The sequence below is a fragment of the Cornus florida genome, unplaced genomic scaffold (assembly GCF_030987335.1).
Source record: "Cornus florida cultivar Cherokee Brave unplaced genomic scaffold, ASM3098733v1 CherokeeBrave_3.0.0_Hap2_Chr02, whole genome shotgun sequence".
Classification (NCBI taxonomy): domain Eukaryota; kingdom Viridiplantae; phylum Streptophyta; class Magnoliopsida; order Cornales; family Cornaceae; genus Cornus; species Cornus florida.
Genome location: NW_026775572.1, coordinates 87,669,066 through 87,685,417, shown reverse-complemented (window position 1 = coordinate 87,685,417; position 16,352 = coordinate 87,669,066). Strand labels below are relative to the sequence as shown.

Below are 16,352 nucleotides of genomic sequence, written 5' to 3'. Positions count from 1 at the left end.
GAGCCACACATCCAAACAGGAGGGAACATGAACAGGAGAGGATTTTTGCCCATCTTTCTATGCGAGTGCATATACAGTATATGTACTAAACCCTCGAAATAAACCCTGATTTCCCCCGCCCACAAACCAAAGCTCTCTACGATTTGTGCAACCATGTCAGCCGCCCTCACCGCTGCCAGGTCCGTCGTCCGCTCCAACTCCGCCCGATGCACAGCGACGAGACTCACCGCTGGAGCTAAACCTAAACCCGCACGTTCTCCCTTTCGCACCCCCACGCAGAAACCACTCCCTTCTCGCATTTTCAGGTCAGGCCTCTTATATATACACACGTGTACGTTTATATTCTCATAAACTATACTGTATCTCTATACCATTCATAAGTAAGTCAATTTTTTGATTGAATTTCAGAAATGATTTATCCAGTATATTAAATAGGTCTCCATTTTTCTTTTTTCTTTTTTTTTTATTGTTGCAAAAACAGGTCTCCAGTTGAGACGAGCTGCGCCGTTGAATCGATGCTTCCATTCCACACCGCCACTGCCTCTGCATTACTCACTTCGATGCTCTCTGTCTCTCCTCGGAGCTATGGTTTGACTCTTGAAGGTACTGTTACTTAATTTTCCTTAAGTTATATATGATATAATTTGTTTATTTGTTTCCGTATATATGGACGTAGGCATCTTTTTTGTTCGCTAAGATGATTAAGGCTTAATTCTAAATTGGTCAATGATCTGATTACAAATATAATATATTGTGTTTTGAATTTCTGCTGTTATGTCTTATTGTAAGGTTGTTCATTTGACAGAATTTTCAATTGCATATTTGTTTTTTATTTAAAAAATCATAATGCAACATGAGAAGAATTATTATCAGAACTAGAAGTTTTATTTATGTATATGTCTTGCCATTAGATTATTCCTTTATGGTTTACCTTGATTTTCTTCTTTATACATTAGATAGCTACATTGCCACTGGTTGGTAGTAGGTCAATGGAACATGTCTTAGCATTGTGGAGGGTTTCTGGGTTTAAATAATATTTCGTTAGTATTTGTTGCATGTCAACATTAGTCCAGTTCAAGGAAACACTCTAAAATCACCACAATTTTATGAAATTGGACTCCTCTATAAAAGATCAGAAATAAAGGGTGTGCATGCCCAATCTTAATGTTTCTTCTTAAAGCTTTTTGCATATTCAGAAAGGTTAATAGAAAATTTGACATGCAGCACAATAATAAAAGCTAATACGAAACATGACTTGTGAAAAATCACAGTTGCCATCTGATTAATTTTTGTTGGAAGATATTTAAAATCCTTGAACACAAGCTGTTGATGCAATATTATGCTGCGATTGGGTACAATATCGTATCTACAAAGAACGAAGAATTCAACTAAAAAAGACCGATCGAAGGGACTCCGACGATCAAGTTAGTACTAAGCGGAAAAAGAGGAAAAAAGACTCTTATGAGATCTGACTAATTTGTGTCGTACCTCTTAGGTTGACCGACCCCTCCTTTTATGGGGGATCTCGGTAGTAGTGCCCACGTTCAACACGAAATAGGATCAAATAGTTGTCTTTATCATTAATCATGTGTTAGGATCTCTCTCTATGTATTGTAAAAATGTCAAGGTGTAAGGTGGAATAATAAGCTGCAAATCATGCATTTACTTCTAATTACTAAACATTACACTATTTAGTCTTCCTTTTTTTTCTTTTTTTTTTTGTTCTTTTTTGTTCTTCTTCTTCTTTTCCTTTTTCTTTTCCCATGTTTTAGTATTGAGCTTTGATATCGATTCACGGTGAGAGTTCCATCACCCCCCCCCCCTATTTCATTCTGTTGAGTTTTAATTTTATTTATCAAAAGGTAAGAAAGTATTTTGTTACTTTTTTTTTTTTTTTTTTTTTCTCTCTATGCCTTCCATGATTCCATCTACTCGAGTTAAGTGTTATCTTTTTCTTCATTGATGTCCATGACTCTATGCATACCTCAGTAATTGGTAGGAGGCCATGAGGAGATGTGCCAGATTTAACATGCATTAGTTGTTTAATTTTGAATTCAATCCATTTTGAGCAAACTTTTTATGTTTTATTTCCTAATTATGCATAGTTTTTTTCTTTCTTTTCATCAAGGTACTGTATTAAAATTCATTTCTTTCTTTTCATCCATTGTTAGTTATTTATCTACTGAACTACTTGTTTGCATATGCATAATTTAGTTGTCATTTAAGCACTATATGAGGATTCCTCCACCCAGCATGACAAGATACTATTACACAGCTCGTGGATTGTGGTTCTTAACTAACATTGCTAATCAAAATCCTGTTATCACACCATTAATTCACCTTTTTTTTTTTAATTTTAAAGATGAAAAAAGCAAAAAAATGGAGGAGAAAAGAAGATATGAGAACAAATTATCTGGAGAAGAAATGGATAGTTCATTTTATCTAAAAATAATCTGGGGTGTGCTTGCTTGTTCAATTATGTAGGATTTGGATTAAGGAAAAGCAGTTTTTGATTCTTTTTAGGGTTTTTATAAAAAAAAATCTTTTTGTTCGAATGTCTACATAAACAATAATGTTATGATTCTGCTTCTCAAAAATACACCCCAAAAACTGTTAGGATATGTGTGCCCTAGCATAACAAATTCTAATTTTGGATTGTAAAAGTCATGGTTTCTTATCTGGATATTATTATTAAAGCATTATACAATTGGTGAATGGAATGTATTATTTTTCGATTCATTATGGAATTGATTGTATCCACTTGATTACAAAATATATTTATATATGTATGTAATGGCAATTAATACTATGTTATAAATTAGTAATCATAAATGGTTTAAAGTCGGTAATTATGGATGGACATTTAATTAGTTAAGACTTAAACCGAGTCCACGATAGATTGAGATATATTGCGAGAGCTGTCGTATGCAATTGCTCTCTATCACAGTCATCGCTTTTGACTCTCAAGTATTAGAGAAGTATAGACTCTTTTATTAATTAATAATTACTTTGATTTGTTCGGCGGATACCTCGGGATCCTTAGATCGACACTTTGGGTAGTTATGTAATTAATAATTAGAGGTCTATATTCTCAATATTTGCATCAGTGCTATTTGTATTTATTTTGTTTTGATTATGGTTGATCACAAATTAAATGCGAAGGCCTTCGTATGTTTTAGACAAATGTTTTCTATATATATTTATTTAATAAATTATTATTATTTTTTTGTCAAATAAATATTTTATTGTGATCGAGCCAGAAATAATCAAAGGTAACAAAATAATTATATTAATTATGTTGTCAGATTGATGGCTTTAATTATCCGATAAATAATTAAGCATAGAGGGGTAAAAGTACAACATTGACTTAGAGGTTATTTACTATTTAATTGGAGTGCAATTAATTTCTTTTAGTGGAGTAGAAATTAATTTATGAATTAATTGAATTGGGTCCATGGTTTAATGGACCGGACCAATTATTAATTTATAGGAGCCAAAAAAAAATAGTAAGCTCAAAACGATTCTTACCAATAGCCCAAGTTGATATTGGAGTCATGTTAGAATTGAGAAAGTTGAATTAGAGATGGAGAATGATTTATTGTTTCCTTATTCTTATTTTTATTTTGCCTATATATACATGAGTTCATGTATATTTTAGGGGTGACTTTAAGAATAAGAAAAATGAATACACTTTCTCTCTCTAGATTTTAGGGTTTTGTTTTCTCTTCTAAATGAGGCTACCACAAGCCTAGATTCTAAGGTCATTCATTAAGGCATATTGGTGATTCCTAAAGGGAAGATAATAATCAAGAAGAGGGAGAAATGATCTTGCTAAAGGGATCTACAATAAGTGAGAACATTCACTTTAGAGGAAAGTTCAAAAGGTTTACTCAGACCTTTGATGTAAGTATTCAATCTGTTTTTTGAATTATACATCATCTTTTATTTATCTTTGCATAAAACTTGTCTCTATGTGATAAATCAAGATCCATGATTGCAAATCCCTCAAAATTTTTAAAAACTTGCACGTTTCCCAACAGTGGTATCAGAGCACATGGTTTGATTCATTACTAGAGAACATGTGTTTATAAAAATCATATTCATGGATCCAAATTATATATACATATATAAAATTATTGATATATGTTGATGTATGATTGATTATGTTGATATATATTAATACATGATGATGTATGTATAATTGTGAATGGATGATGATGTGTGTTTGGGCCACGGATGAAGCTTATAGGTTTATAGAATGTAATTTTATTTTTGGATGAATGTAATTAAGGCTTTGTTTTAGCCGTTTGAAAATTCAATGATGTAATTTAATTTTTTCCATTGTATTTCAAATTGTAAGTATTTATTAAAGCCATGTAATATTCATCAAAGGATGTTATAAAGCTTCAAGAGGGTCCGAAAGGGTTAAATTATGCTTCAGTAATTTTCTGGAATTTTTCTGAATTTTTCAGAATTTTTCTGGAATTTTTTTGAGGCTTAATTTAATTTTTTGGAATTTTTCGAATTTTTTGGAATTTTTTCTGTGTTTTTCCGGTGGCCGGAGCTTCGCCGGCGGCGAGAAGGGGCGCCGAAGGTGGCCCGGATCAGATGCGGCGCAAGTGGGTGAGCCTGGCGCGGGTTCCACACGCGTCAGGAAAAGGCACATGCTGGCGTGTGCATTGCACACGCCAGCCAAGGAGGTTTTGTCCTCCACGCGCGTGAAGGCGAGTGAGGGAGCGTCCCACGTGCCCCAAGCGCGTGCCGGCACGTGGGGGCACGTGGGAGCGCGTGCCGAGTCTTGCAGCCTGCCCTAGGCGCGTGCCAACGCATGTGGGGTCCTCCGGGCTCGTTCCAAGCGGCGTTTTGCTTCTCCTGACACGTACAAGCTTCCTATGGGTGTTTACAGACAGTTAAAGGACGCCCGTACAGCAAGAATAGTTTTAAAATGTTAAAAGCTGAATCCATTAGCCATTTATATTGCTTGTGTCTGTTATTTGATGCATGGAATAATTTAATGCTTATTATAATTGTTCATGCATTGGATCCATGATTTTTTAACTAAATGGCTTGATTTATATTAATTAAATTATGAAGATAAATTGGATTAGATTGCTAATTAATTTGAGGGCATTTATTGGGAAATAGAAAAATTATTTTTGTAAATTATTTTTTGCCTCAAATTAAATATTAGTGAATCATTTAAAATCCATATATTTTCTAAATTTAATTGGATTAAAATCAAGGTGTTTCGCATGCATTAAATCATGAATTGAAAACTCTAGTTTTATATTATTAAAAATTGAGTGGGAGCGGGGATTTTTTATACATTATCCCGTGGCCTTTGTAATTATAACCATTATGATTAGATCTTTAAAAATAAGGTTCCACGCATGATTTAAAGAGTCTAGATTACAAGAATGGTTGTCTCACGAAAATATATTTATTAAATAACCATTATAGTTAGATCTTTAAAAATAAGGCCCTACGCATGATTTAAAGAGTCTAAGCTATTAATGGCAATATATTTAATATTTGTTTTTTCGTTGGAGTATTAATTATGTTATACACTCAATCTAAAATCAATAGTATTAGCTCTCCAACGGAGTGGTCTATACTAGGTGATTTTAGAAAGGCTAAATCTAATCGGGAATTATTTCATATATAGATAAGGCATTGTCTAAAGAGATATGGAAATAATGAGTTGTTCTCGTCAATAAGCAATAATGAATTCCGCCAACCGGATAAGTTATTGGAATATTAATTGTCCGATTTTTCATGCAATGTGGTTAAGGGACCCACAGTTAATTAATTATTTTATACTTGCATGATTATAATTATTCACTTTATTTATTGTATGAATGCTTTTATTTTCAGATTTATCATGACTAGTCCATTCAGTCCACTTGCAAACATACTAAAATAAAATTGATTAACTGGACCTAATTATATCGATTGGAAAAGGCAACTAGATATTGTACTCACATATGAGGGGTTGAATTATGTGCTTACTACTCCCAGACCTTCTCCACCTTTGCCTGAGGATCCTCCTGAGGAGCATAAAGTTTTTAAGAAATGGAATAAAGCAGATGAGATGACTAGGTGCTACATTCTTGCTTCACTCTCGAATGTACTCCAAAGTCAACATCTTCAATATCTCACTTCTGCAGACATCATGCTTAACCTTAAGGAAATGTTTGGACAAATTGGTAAGAGTGCACGCCAAAATGCTATGACAAATTTGATGACCATTAAGATGGTCCAAGGTACTTTAGTTCGGGAACATGCTTTAAAAATGATTGGTTTTTTAAATTAACTGGAGATCCTTGGATGCAACTTGGATGGTGAACTTCAGGTTGACATGATTATCGCTTCATTGCCAGACTCATTTAACTCTTTTAGGGTTAATTATTATATGAATAAGCTTGAGTACACACTCGCTGAACTATTGAATGAGTTGGTAACCTTTGAAGGGATAATCAAAAAGCAAGGGTGCATCTATCAACTACACTCAGTCTGCTGGACCATCCACTTCTAGGCCCAAGAGGAGGGGCAAGAAAAAAGAAGGAGGATGGTGCCAAAACTGTGGTTGTGCCAAACAAAGTAATCCAAAAGGATAAGGGAAAGAAGAAAGTGCGGGTTGAAGGCGAAGGAAACTGCTTCCATTGCGGTCAACCGGGTCACTGGAAACCTAACTGCCCTATACTTCGCACACAAGGCAAAGGAAAAGGTATATTCATTGTTGAGGCATGTAATGTGGTTGAATCTATAGATTCCTGGTGCATAGATTCTGGAGCCACTAATCATGTTTGCAATTCATTGCAGGGATTCTAGGAGTCCAGAAGCCTCAATGAAGGAGAGATATACTTGCATATGGGATCTAATGCCAAGGTGGAAGCTAAAGCAGTGGGAGTGGTTCATATGCAGTTGGATAGTAGGAGGAGTCTTATTTTAGAAGATTGTCTTAATTTCAGTTTCTTCGTTGGTTTGCAAAAACTATATTTTTACTTTTGGAAAAAATGTTTTAATTAAATTAAATAGTTGTGTTACAACTTCTGGTGCATTGAAAGATAGTCTATATGTTTTAACTCCTAGCTCATATCAAATGCAACATTATAAATTAAATGCAACTTCATCTAGATTGAATGTTAAAAGAAAAACAGTTTCTCCACACTCATTGTATCATTGGCATCTACGATTGGGTCACATCAATCAAAATAGGATTCAAAGGTTGGTTAAAGAAGGTTTATTACCTTGTGAGGCAGAGGGGTCTATGCCAACTTGTGAATCCTGTATTGAAGGAAAGATGACTCGAAGGGCTTACTCAGCCAAAGGATATAGAGCCAAAGAACAATTAGAGTTGGTGCACACAGACGTGTGTGGTCCCATGAACACCCAAACGAGAGGAGGGTTTGAGTACTTCATCACTTTCATTGATGATTATTCACGTTTTGGATATTTTTACCTAATGCGACACAAGTCAGAAGCTTATGGAAAATTTTGTGAGTTTCAGGCGGAAGTGGAGCGTAGATTAGGTAAACTTATCAAAACACTTCGATCTGATCGAGGAGGTGAATACCTCTTGGGGGAGTTCAAGGATCATATGGTCAATGAGGGTATTGTGCGCCAGTTATCCGCACCTGACTGCCCTCAACAAAATGGAGTGGCAGAAAGGAGAAACAGAACTTTACTTAACATGGTTAGATCTATGATGAGTTTTGCTACATTACCTCTATCATTTTGGGGATTAGCTTTAGAATCAGCGATGTATATTTTGAACTGTGTTCCATCCAAGTCTGTTTCAGGAACGCCATATGACCTATGGTTTGGACATAAACCTAGTTTAAATCACATGCATATATGGGGGTGTCCAGCACACGTGCGTAAGAAACAGGCAGACAAGTTGGAAACAAGATCGGATGCATGCTTATTTGTTGGCTATCCTAAGGACACTAGAGGTGGATTATTTTATGATCCGAGGGACAATAAGGTTATTGTCAGCACTCATGCTGTTTACCTGGAGGAGGATTATATTATGAACCACAGACCTAGTAGCCAGATAGTGTTAGAGGAGATGGTTGGCACATCGGATATTCCCACTGTGGACACATCTAATATAAATACTGAGAATGATGAGACATAAGAAGTCCCTGTTGAATTACCATCATCTAGTACATCGATTCCTGCACCGGTCCTTCGGTGTAGTGGGAGGACTATCATCCAACCCGAAAAACTCACGCTTCTGGGTGAGGTCTATGAGGCCGTCCCCGATAAGCATGAGTCAGACCCAGTTAGCTATGCGGAAGCATTGACCAATATAGATGCGAATCGTTGGAAAGATGCCATGAAATCAGAGTTGGAATCGATGTATTCTAACAAAGTCTGGGATATTGTAGAACTTCCTAGTGGGGTTCAGCCCATTGGTTGTAAGTGGATCTACAAACGAAAGAGAGGAATGGATGGGAATGTTGAGACATTCAAAGCTAGACTGGTTGCCAAAGGCTTCACTCAACGTGAAGGTATTCATTATGAGGATACATTCTCACCAGTTGCAATGCTTAAATCTATTCGCATTCTTTTGGCCATTAGTGCTTATTATGACTATGAGATATGGCAGATGGATGTTAAGACGGTATTTTTAAATGGCCATCTTGAACAAGACATCTACATGAGGCAACCAGACGGTTTCGTGGTTAAATGTCGTGAGGACTGTGTATGTAAGTTGAATAGGTCTATTTATGGACTTAAGCAAGCTTCACGCACATAGAACATTTGTTTTGATCAGGCAGTCAAATTATTTGGCTTTGAACAAAACGTGTTTGAACTTTACGTTTACAAGAAAAAATAGGGTAATGTCATCATGATTCTCGTTTTATATGTTGATGACATCTTACTCATTGGTAATGATATATAGGCTTTGTCATCAGTTAAAATGTGGTTATTCAATAAATTTGAGATGAAAGATCTTGGAGAAGCAAGTTATATTCTTGGGATCAAGCTTATGCGAGATCGGGTTAAAAAGAAAATAGGCTTGTCTCAAGAGTCTTACATTGACAAAGTTCTGATCAGGTTTGGAATTGAAAACTCTAAGAAAGGATTTTTGCCATTTAGACATGGGTTGACTCTTTCTAATGATCAGTCTCCGAAGACTGATAAGGAAATTGAGCAAATGAGGCGGGTACCATATGCTTCGGTAGTTGGTAGTCTCATGTATGCCATGGTCTGTACCAGACTGGACATCTGCTACTCTGTAGGGATTGTCAGTAGATATCAGTCCAATCCTGGACTTGATCATTGGTCAGCTGTGAAGAATATCTTAAAATACCTTAGAAGAACTAAGAATCTAATGCTCATTTATGGAGGTGATGATCTGGTTCCAGTCAGATATACGGATTTTGATTTTCAATCAGATCCAGATGCCAGGAGATCTACATCTGGATATGTGTTTAAGTTCAATGGAGGGGCAGTTAGTTGGAAGAGTGTCAAGCAGGGTTGTACTGCTGACTCAACCATGGAAGCAGAATACATTGCAGCCTCTGAGGCAGCAAAAGAAACTGTTTGGTTGAGAAACTTTCTAATTGAACTGGAGGTTGTGGAGCATATAGATCGGCCTATGACGCTTCATTGTGACAATAGTGCAGCTATAGCCCAAACCAAAGACCCAAAATTATGTGACAATAGTGCTTGCTTATTCAATTATGTAGGATTTGGATTAAGGAAAAGCAGTTTTTGATTCTTTTTAGGGTTTTTACCAAAAAAAATCTTTTTGTTCGAATGTCTACATAAACAATAATGTTATGATTCTGCTTCTCAAAAATACACCCCAAAAACTGTTAGGATATATGTGTCCTAGCATAACAAATTCTAATTTTGGATTGTAAAAGTCATGGTTTCTTATCTGGATATTATTATTAAAGCATTATACAATTGGTGAATGGAATGTATTATTTTTCGATTCATTATGGAATTGATTGTGTCCACTTGATTACAAAATATATTTATATATGTATGTAATGGCAATTAATACTATGTTATAAATTAGTAATCATAAATGGTTTAAAGTCGGTAATTATGATTGGACATTTAATTAGTTAAGACTTAAACCGAGTCCACGATAGATTGAGATATATTGCGAGAGCTGTCATATGCAATTGCTCTCTATCACAGTCATGGCTTTTAACTCTCAAGCATGAGAGAAGTATAGACTCTTTTATTAATTAATAATTACTTTGATTTGTTCGGCGGATACCTCGGGATCCTTAGATCGACACTTTGGGTAGTTATGTAATTAATAATTAGAGGTCTATATTCTCAATATTTGCATCAGTGCTATTTGTATTTATTTTGTTTTGATTATGGTTGATCATAAATTAAATTCGAAGGCATTCGTATGTTTTAGACAAATGTTTTCTATATATATTTATTTAATAAATTATTATTATTTTTTATCAAATAAATATTTTATTGTGATCGAGCCGGAAATAATCAAAGGTAACAAAATAATTATATTAATTATATTGTCGGATTGATGGCTTTAATTATCCTATTAATAATTAAGCATAGAGGGGTCAAAGTGAAACATTGACTTAGAGGTTATTTACTATTTAATTGGAGTGCAATTAATTTCTTTTAGTAGAGTAGAAATTAATTTATGAATTAATTGAATTGGGTCCATGGTTTAATGGACCGGACCAATTATTAATTTATAGAAGCCAAAAAAAAAAAAAGTAAGCCCAAAAGGATTCTCACCAATAGCCCAAGTTGATATTGGAGTCATGTTAGAATTGAGAAAGTTGAATTAGAGATGGAAAATGATTTATTGTTTCCTTATTCTTATTTTTATTTTGCCTATATATACATGAGTTCATGTATATTTTAGGGGTGACTTTAAGAACAAGAAAAAGGAATACACTTTCTCTCTCTAGATTTTAGGGTTTTGTTTTCTCTTCTAAAGGAGGCTACCACAAACCTAGATTCCAAGGTCATTCATCAAGACATATTGGTGATTCCTAAAGGGAAGATAATAATCAAGAAGAATGAGAAAGGATCTTGCTAAAGGGATCTACAATAAGTGAGACCATTCACTTTAGAGGAAAGTTCAAAAGGTTTACTCAGACCTTTGATGTAAGTATTCAATCTGTTTATTGAATTATACATCATCTTTTATTTATCTTTGCATAAAACTTGTCTCTATGTGATGAATCAAGATCCATGATTGCAAATCCCTCAAAAGTTTTAAAAACTTGCACGTTTTCCAACAAAAACAAGTTTAGAGTGGACCACTTTTATGTACCTAGGTGATAGGCCATTTGAGAAAATTTGGAGCCAGATGAATCACTACTGATTTATCTCTCTCTCTCTCTCTCTTGTGTAGTTTTGATCAATCATTAAGTTATGAAGAGCGAGAAAAAAGGACGAGACAGGCTGCTGTAAGAGCTTCTTTTGTCCAAGATCTGTTTGTCTCAAGTCTTCCGCTAAGCGACTAGTGGGATGTAATAAGTTAATAAAAAATAATGTTAATTGAGTTATTTGGCAGTTGTGATAAGGGGAATGTTGGGTGGAATTGAATTGTTTCATTTTTTTGAACAACTCAATGAATGCCTCATTCGATATCATAAAATCAATAATTTTAAGCTTCTCTAAACGAGAGATGTTCTGCTTTCTCCTAAAAAATACGAATTTTCTTTGTTTCTGGAAATATATATACTTTTAAGACTTGTTACTTATCAAATATATATATATATATATATATATATACACACATACTTTTAAGACTTGTTATATCCCCAGAAAGCAAATTCTCAGCAAAGGATAGTCTCTTGTGCAGTTATGTTCTGGTTGGTCCCCAAGGTAAAGAAGACAAAATGTGGAATCCTACACATAAAAATCATTAAACTCCATAAATTTTAATGGTTTGGAAATTGAAATGCTTTTCGTTTGAGTAGAAATAATGCAAACTTCTACTATGATTTGATGGTAAGAACGCAATGCATGTTATTACTTTAAACTAATCATGGTTGTCTGTTTTTCCTGTTAAGCACTGAATAACCTAACTTGGTGCTAAAGTTGCAACGTCACCTGGATGTTCCTAGGTATCCGGTTTTCACAAACACTTTCCAAAAACATTTTTTCAAAACAATTCCATTGTCTTTTTAAAACAACTTTTCCCCCATTCCATGCCCAATGAAAATGCATAAATGCACCATGCCTCTTAAACATCATAAGTTTTTATACATTTGAATTTTTAATCATAAACACAATTGGGAGAAAAATTATATAATACGTATCATGCTTCTTATTATATCTCTGGCAACTCAAATACATAAGGTATGGAATATAATCATTTAAGGCATGTTTTCTTATAAATTGGCAACTAACACATAATCACATAGCACTTATACAACAAATAAATCATTTTTGTAAGGTTCCACATGAATTAAGCATGCTATACAATAATTCATGAAGAATAATTCACAAAAATCTAAGAAAAATGTGAATTAGAAACCCCTACCTCTTAATCGAAGAAAAGCCCCAAAATTTTCAAATCCACGCCCTAATTTTGAAATCCTTAAGGGTGGCCAAATGGTGATTGGCTCCAATCAAAATAACGGCCTCGGTGAGCTCTCCAACTTTGCCTAAAGGAGTACTATCAAATTCTCAATAACAAAGCTTGAATGAAGGCTTAAATGGAGGAAAAAGAAAAAATATATATATAAACTGATACCAGAGAGAGAACGACGAGCTGAGAAGAGAGGATATGTGAAGTCTGTAATGAATATATGGTCATTATTAATGACCTTCCTTAGTTGCTGGTCCAGCAGCATATAAAATATCTTTAACATTAATATATATATATATACCACCAACCAAAATACAACCACAAGATAATCATGTGATCACATAATTATACATTAATTAACAATGCATGAAATGCAATGAACCCGTAACACAGTCCCCGTGCACCACAATCCTAGTATCGGGTCCCATTTAGGACCTCCCGGCTCGAAAAACAGAAAAATGCTGAAATGGCAAACAATGCATTTCCATGAGTCCTGAACTCAAGGAAATGCTCCAATCAACTCTATGAACTCTCCCGGAACACCCTACAGTGTTCGGCACGCAAAACAAGATAATGATTAAAATAATTCAGAAAATCAAAAAAAAAAAAATCCCATAAAATGTAAAATTGGAAAATTTAGAAATATTAAAATCTATCCTCCTTAAAAAGATTTTGTCCTCGAAATCTACCCCCCTTAAAGAAGGAGGCCCACAGCCACACACCTCATCGAGAAAACACCTCATAAGACCATAAGACTATGAGCTCTCCAACCTTATTGCCTTTGACACTGGACTTCAATAGCCAATCACGTACCACTGTTACAAAAACACAATGCTCACCACCCTATAAAAACACAATACACAAGACCGGCTGGTACGCTCTACGCTATACCCGACTTAAAACGGACATCGGTCCACTCTACACTACTACGCGAGGCTTCTATAACGACCCGAACCCATGGTTTCGAACCGTTAGCCGGGTTCTTACTCGAAGCCAAGGTCAACTAGGTCATACTATCCATTTCCTGTGTCCATAATCGTCATACGAGTCATTCCAGGGTCCAAAATACCCTGAGGTACAACCTTACAATAATGGTCAAATAATACAGGTCAAAATGAAGGATCAGCCGGCTGACGACCCTTGACCGGCCGGCTGACAGGGTAGGTTCGGTCGGCTGACCTATAGGGTCGGCCAGCTGAAATGATTGTGTAGAATGCATGCTCTCGGGACTCTGCTATAGTAAGAGTGTCGGTCGGCTGGAGGGGAGGTTCGGTCGGCCGAACCTGGGGTTTCGGTCGGTTGAAAGGTCGGTTGATGGTGAGTTTTAGTTGGCCGAAACAAGGCTTCTCACCATTGAACTCTCTAAAATGTAACAAAATGCACTATCAGCAGGCTGATGATCCTTGTCAGCCGGCCGACAGGCCCTGGGATGCTGCTATATGTAGTTTCAAACATCAAAATGCTAAGTTTCTTGCAAGCCAACTTATGAGGAAAACCTGATATGCAAACAAGTCCGAATTCATGGCAATAGTTTCAAACATAATGCAGTTATAGGCATCTATGATTAGTTAAAAACATAACTTCACTTCCTATTCATCATGAAAATAACTACATAGTCTTACCTCACTCCAAAATACCACCAAGAGTTATAACTACAATACATGGCCATGTTTTGCAAAATTAAATACATTTTACTATGGGTTGAGACTTTACAAAAGAATATCAAATACACAAAAAGTGACCAAAAAAAAAAAGAAAAGATTTCTAGTCCTCCTCATGCTTGTGAAGGGTCGGCGTCCACTACTTCCTTTCCCAGCCCTGAAAAAAATGATAAATGTAATGAGGTGAACAAATTGCTTAATAGGTTGTGCTTAAGACACACCTCTTGTAACCCCGTGGATCCAATTAATGAATTGGAATAGGGAATAGTGTCATGCTATACTAGAAAAGAGTACAACATCAATTCCAAATTCAAAATAAACAATGCCGTGCCATTAAATGCGATGCCATGTATGTCACTCCCCATTTTCGAAATCACTTCCATTCTCCACTTTTCAAACCGTTAACATAACCTGTCCCTCGGTGACTCCTCGGCGACACAAGAGAAAGATTGGCTACTATCCCTGACCCTTGGTAACTCTGCGGCGTCATTTGGGGCCCAGCTAGTTCAATCACACTAGGGTGATTTCCCTAATTCCGTTTAGGTTATATTAACGCCACGGCCCTTCGGTAATTCCACGGCGACCAGGTTTTTCACAAAACCACTTTAATCAAAACTTTGCCCCAAAAAAAAATCCATTTTTCATTCACTTCAAATCATTTTGCCCTTTTCTATGCCCAATACTATGCATGCATGTCACATTCTTTGCTATTACTATGTAAATAAAAGAATTTCTACTATACATTTTAGCATGCTTCCACATAGTAATTTCTAGCAAGATAATAAACACCATAGGCATGGAAATTAATACTTAGGCATGTTTTTCATATAATTCAATTAATACATATAATCATAGATTTCATATACAACAATTATATCATTTTCAAGACAATCAACTCAAATTAAGCATGCTTGACATCAAATTTTGAAGGAAAATTCACAAAGGAACAAAAAATTGGGAATTAGAAACACCTATCTCAAAATATGCAAAAACCCTCAATTTTGTGCCCTAGATTTCGAAATTTCAAAGTGCACCAAACGAAGAATTGCTACGATCAAATCGTAGATCTCGTCGAGCTCTTTAATTTGCTGTAAACGGCATCAAAAATCTCTCAACGGTTTGAGAGAAATCAACATTTGAAGTTTTAAAATCAAAAGAAACAGAAAAATCTAGAAAGAGAAGGAGAGAGAGAGACTTACGGGAGTGGGAGAAAATGTGAGGCCAACATGACCTTTTGGCGACAATTTATATAAGTGGTTGGTCCCATCACTTTTAATTAAAATTTTTCTTTTTCTTTTTGCATGTCCAAGGGTTGGGCTGTTCGCCCATTAAAGTGGTATGGGAACTGGGTTCAGAACGTCGTGAGATGGTTCAGTCCATATCCGGTGTGGGCATTAGAGCATTGAGAGGACCTTTCCCTAGTCTGAGAGGATCGGGAAGGATGCACCTCAGGTGTACCAGTTATCGTGCCCATGGTAAACGTTGGGTAGCCAAGTGCGGAGATTGAAAAAAAATCAATCTACTTTCATTTGGTATTTTGGCCTAAATTCCTTGACTCCCAATACTCAATCAAATCTTCGTTTTTTGACGATTGAATGCGCTTCTATAGTACCATATCTAGTAATTCCCGAACTTATTCTTCTGTATCGAGGATCATCGAAATAAGCAAGAATACTATTTCTACGGAAAATGCCATTTATGGGTATTTCAATCGAGATACCTGAATGGGGTATTCGTTTTTTCTTGCAGTCCCGAATCGATTGGAGTGGAATGATGAATCTATTTCTTCGCCTCTTTGCCAATAAATCTGAATTCTCGTGGAAAATGGCAAGATATGTGAGATTACAATGACCAGTACATATGATTCGATTACGTTCTGAATAATCAAGAATTCTATCTTGTTGTTTACCAGAAAAATCCAAACTAAAGAATTTGTTTATAGTTAAATAAAATATTACGAGCTTGTACACATGCTTATCTAGGCCAAGGCTTGGTTCAACATTTGGATAACAAGAATCAGATGCGAGCGAGTTCCTTTCAACAGACAGTCGAGGGAATAGCCATTCTATAACAGACGTAGATCTTTTCTTTTGACTGGAAAACTGAAATCTGAGTTTATCTATATATGAGATTAT

The 16,352-nt window shown here is 35.5% G+C and overlaps 1 protein-coding gene across 1 annotated transcript; it reads left to right on the top strand.

Moving 5' to 3' along the window:
* Positions 1-153: 153 nt before the first annotated feature.
* On the top strand, positions 154-15,724 carry LOC132296512 (protein NUCLEAR FUSION DEFECTIVE 6, mitochondrial-like). Its single transcript, XM_059794705.1, has 3 exons — positions 154-305; positions 482-603; positions 15,528-15,724. Exons 1-3 carry the CDS (start codon positions 154-156, stop codon positions 15,722-15,724), a joined length of 471 nt encoding a protein of 156 aa, XP_059650688.1.
* The last annotated feature ends 628 nt before the right edge of the window (positions 15,725-16,352 follow it).

Bases quoted from the DNA above. Each gene is read 5' to 3' on its own strand.
- LOC132296512 (XM_059794705.1), top strand. From the start codon at position 154: ATGTCAGCCGCCCTCACCGCTGCCAGGTCCGTCGTCCGCTCCAACTCC. The intron at 306-481 runs GTCAGGCCTCTT...TTGCAAAAACAG, and splicing joins CTCCCTTCTCGCATTTTCAG to GTCTCCAGTTGAGACGAGCT. The intron at 604-15,527 runs GTACTGTTACTT...TGCATGTCCAAG, and splicing joins CTATGGTTTGACTCTTGAAG to GGTTGGGCTGTTCGCCCATT.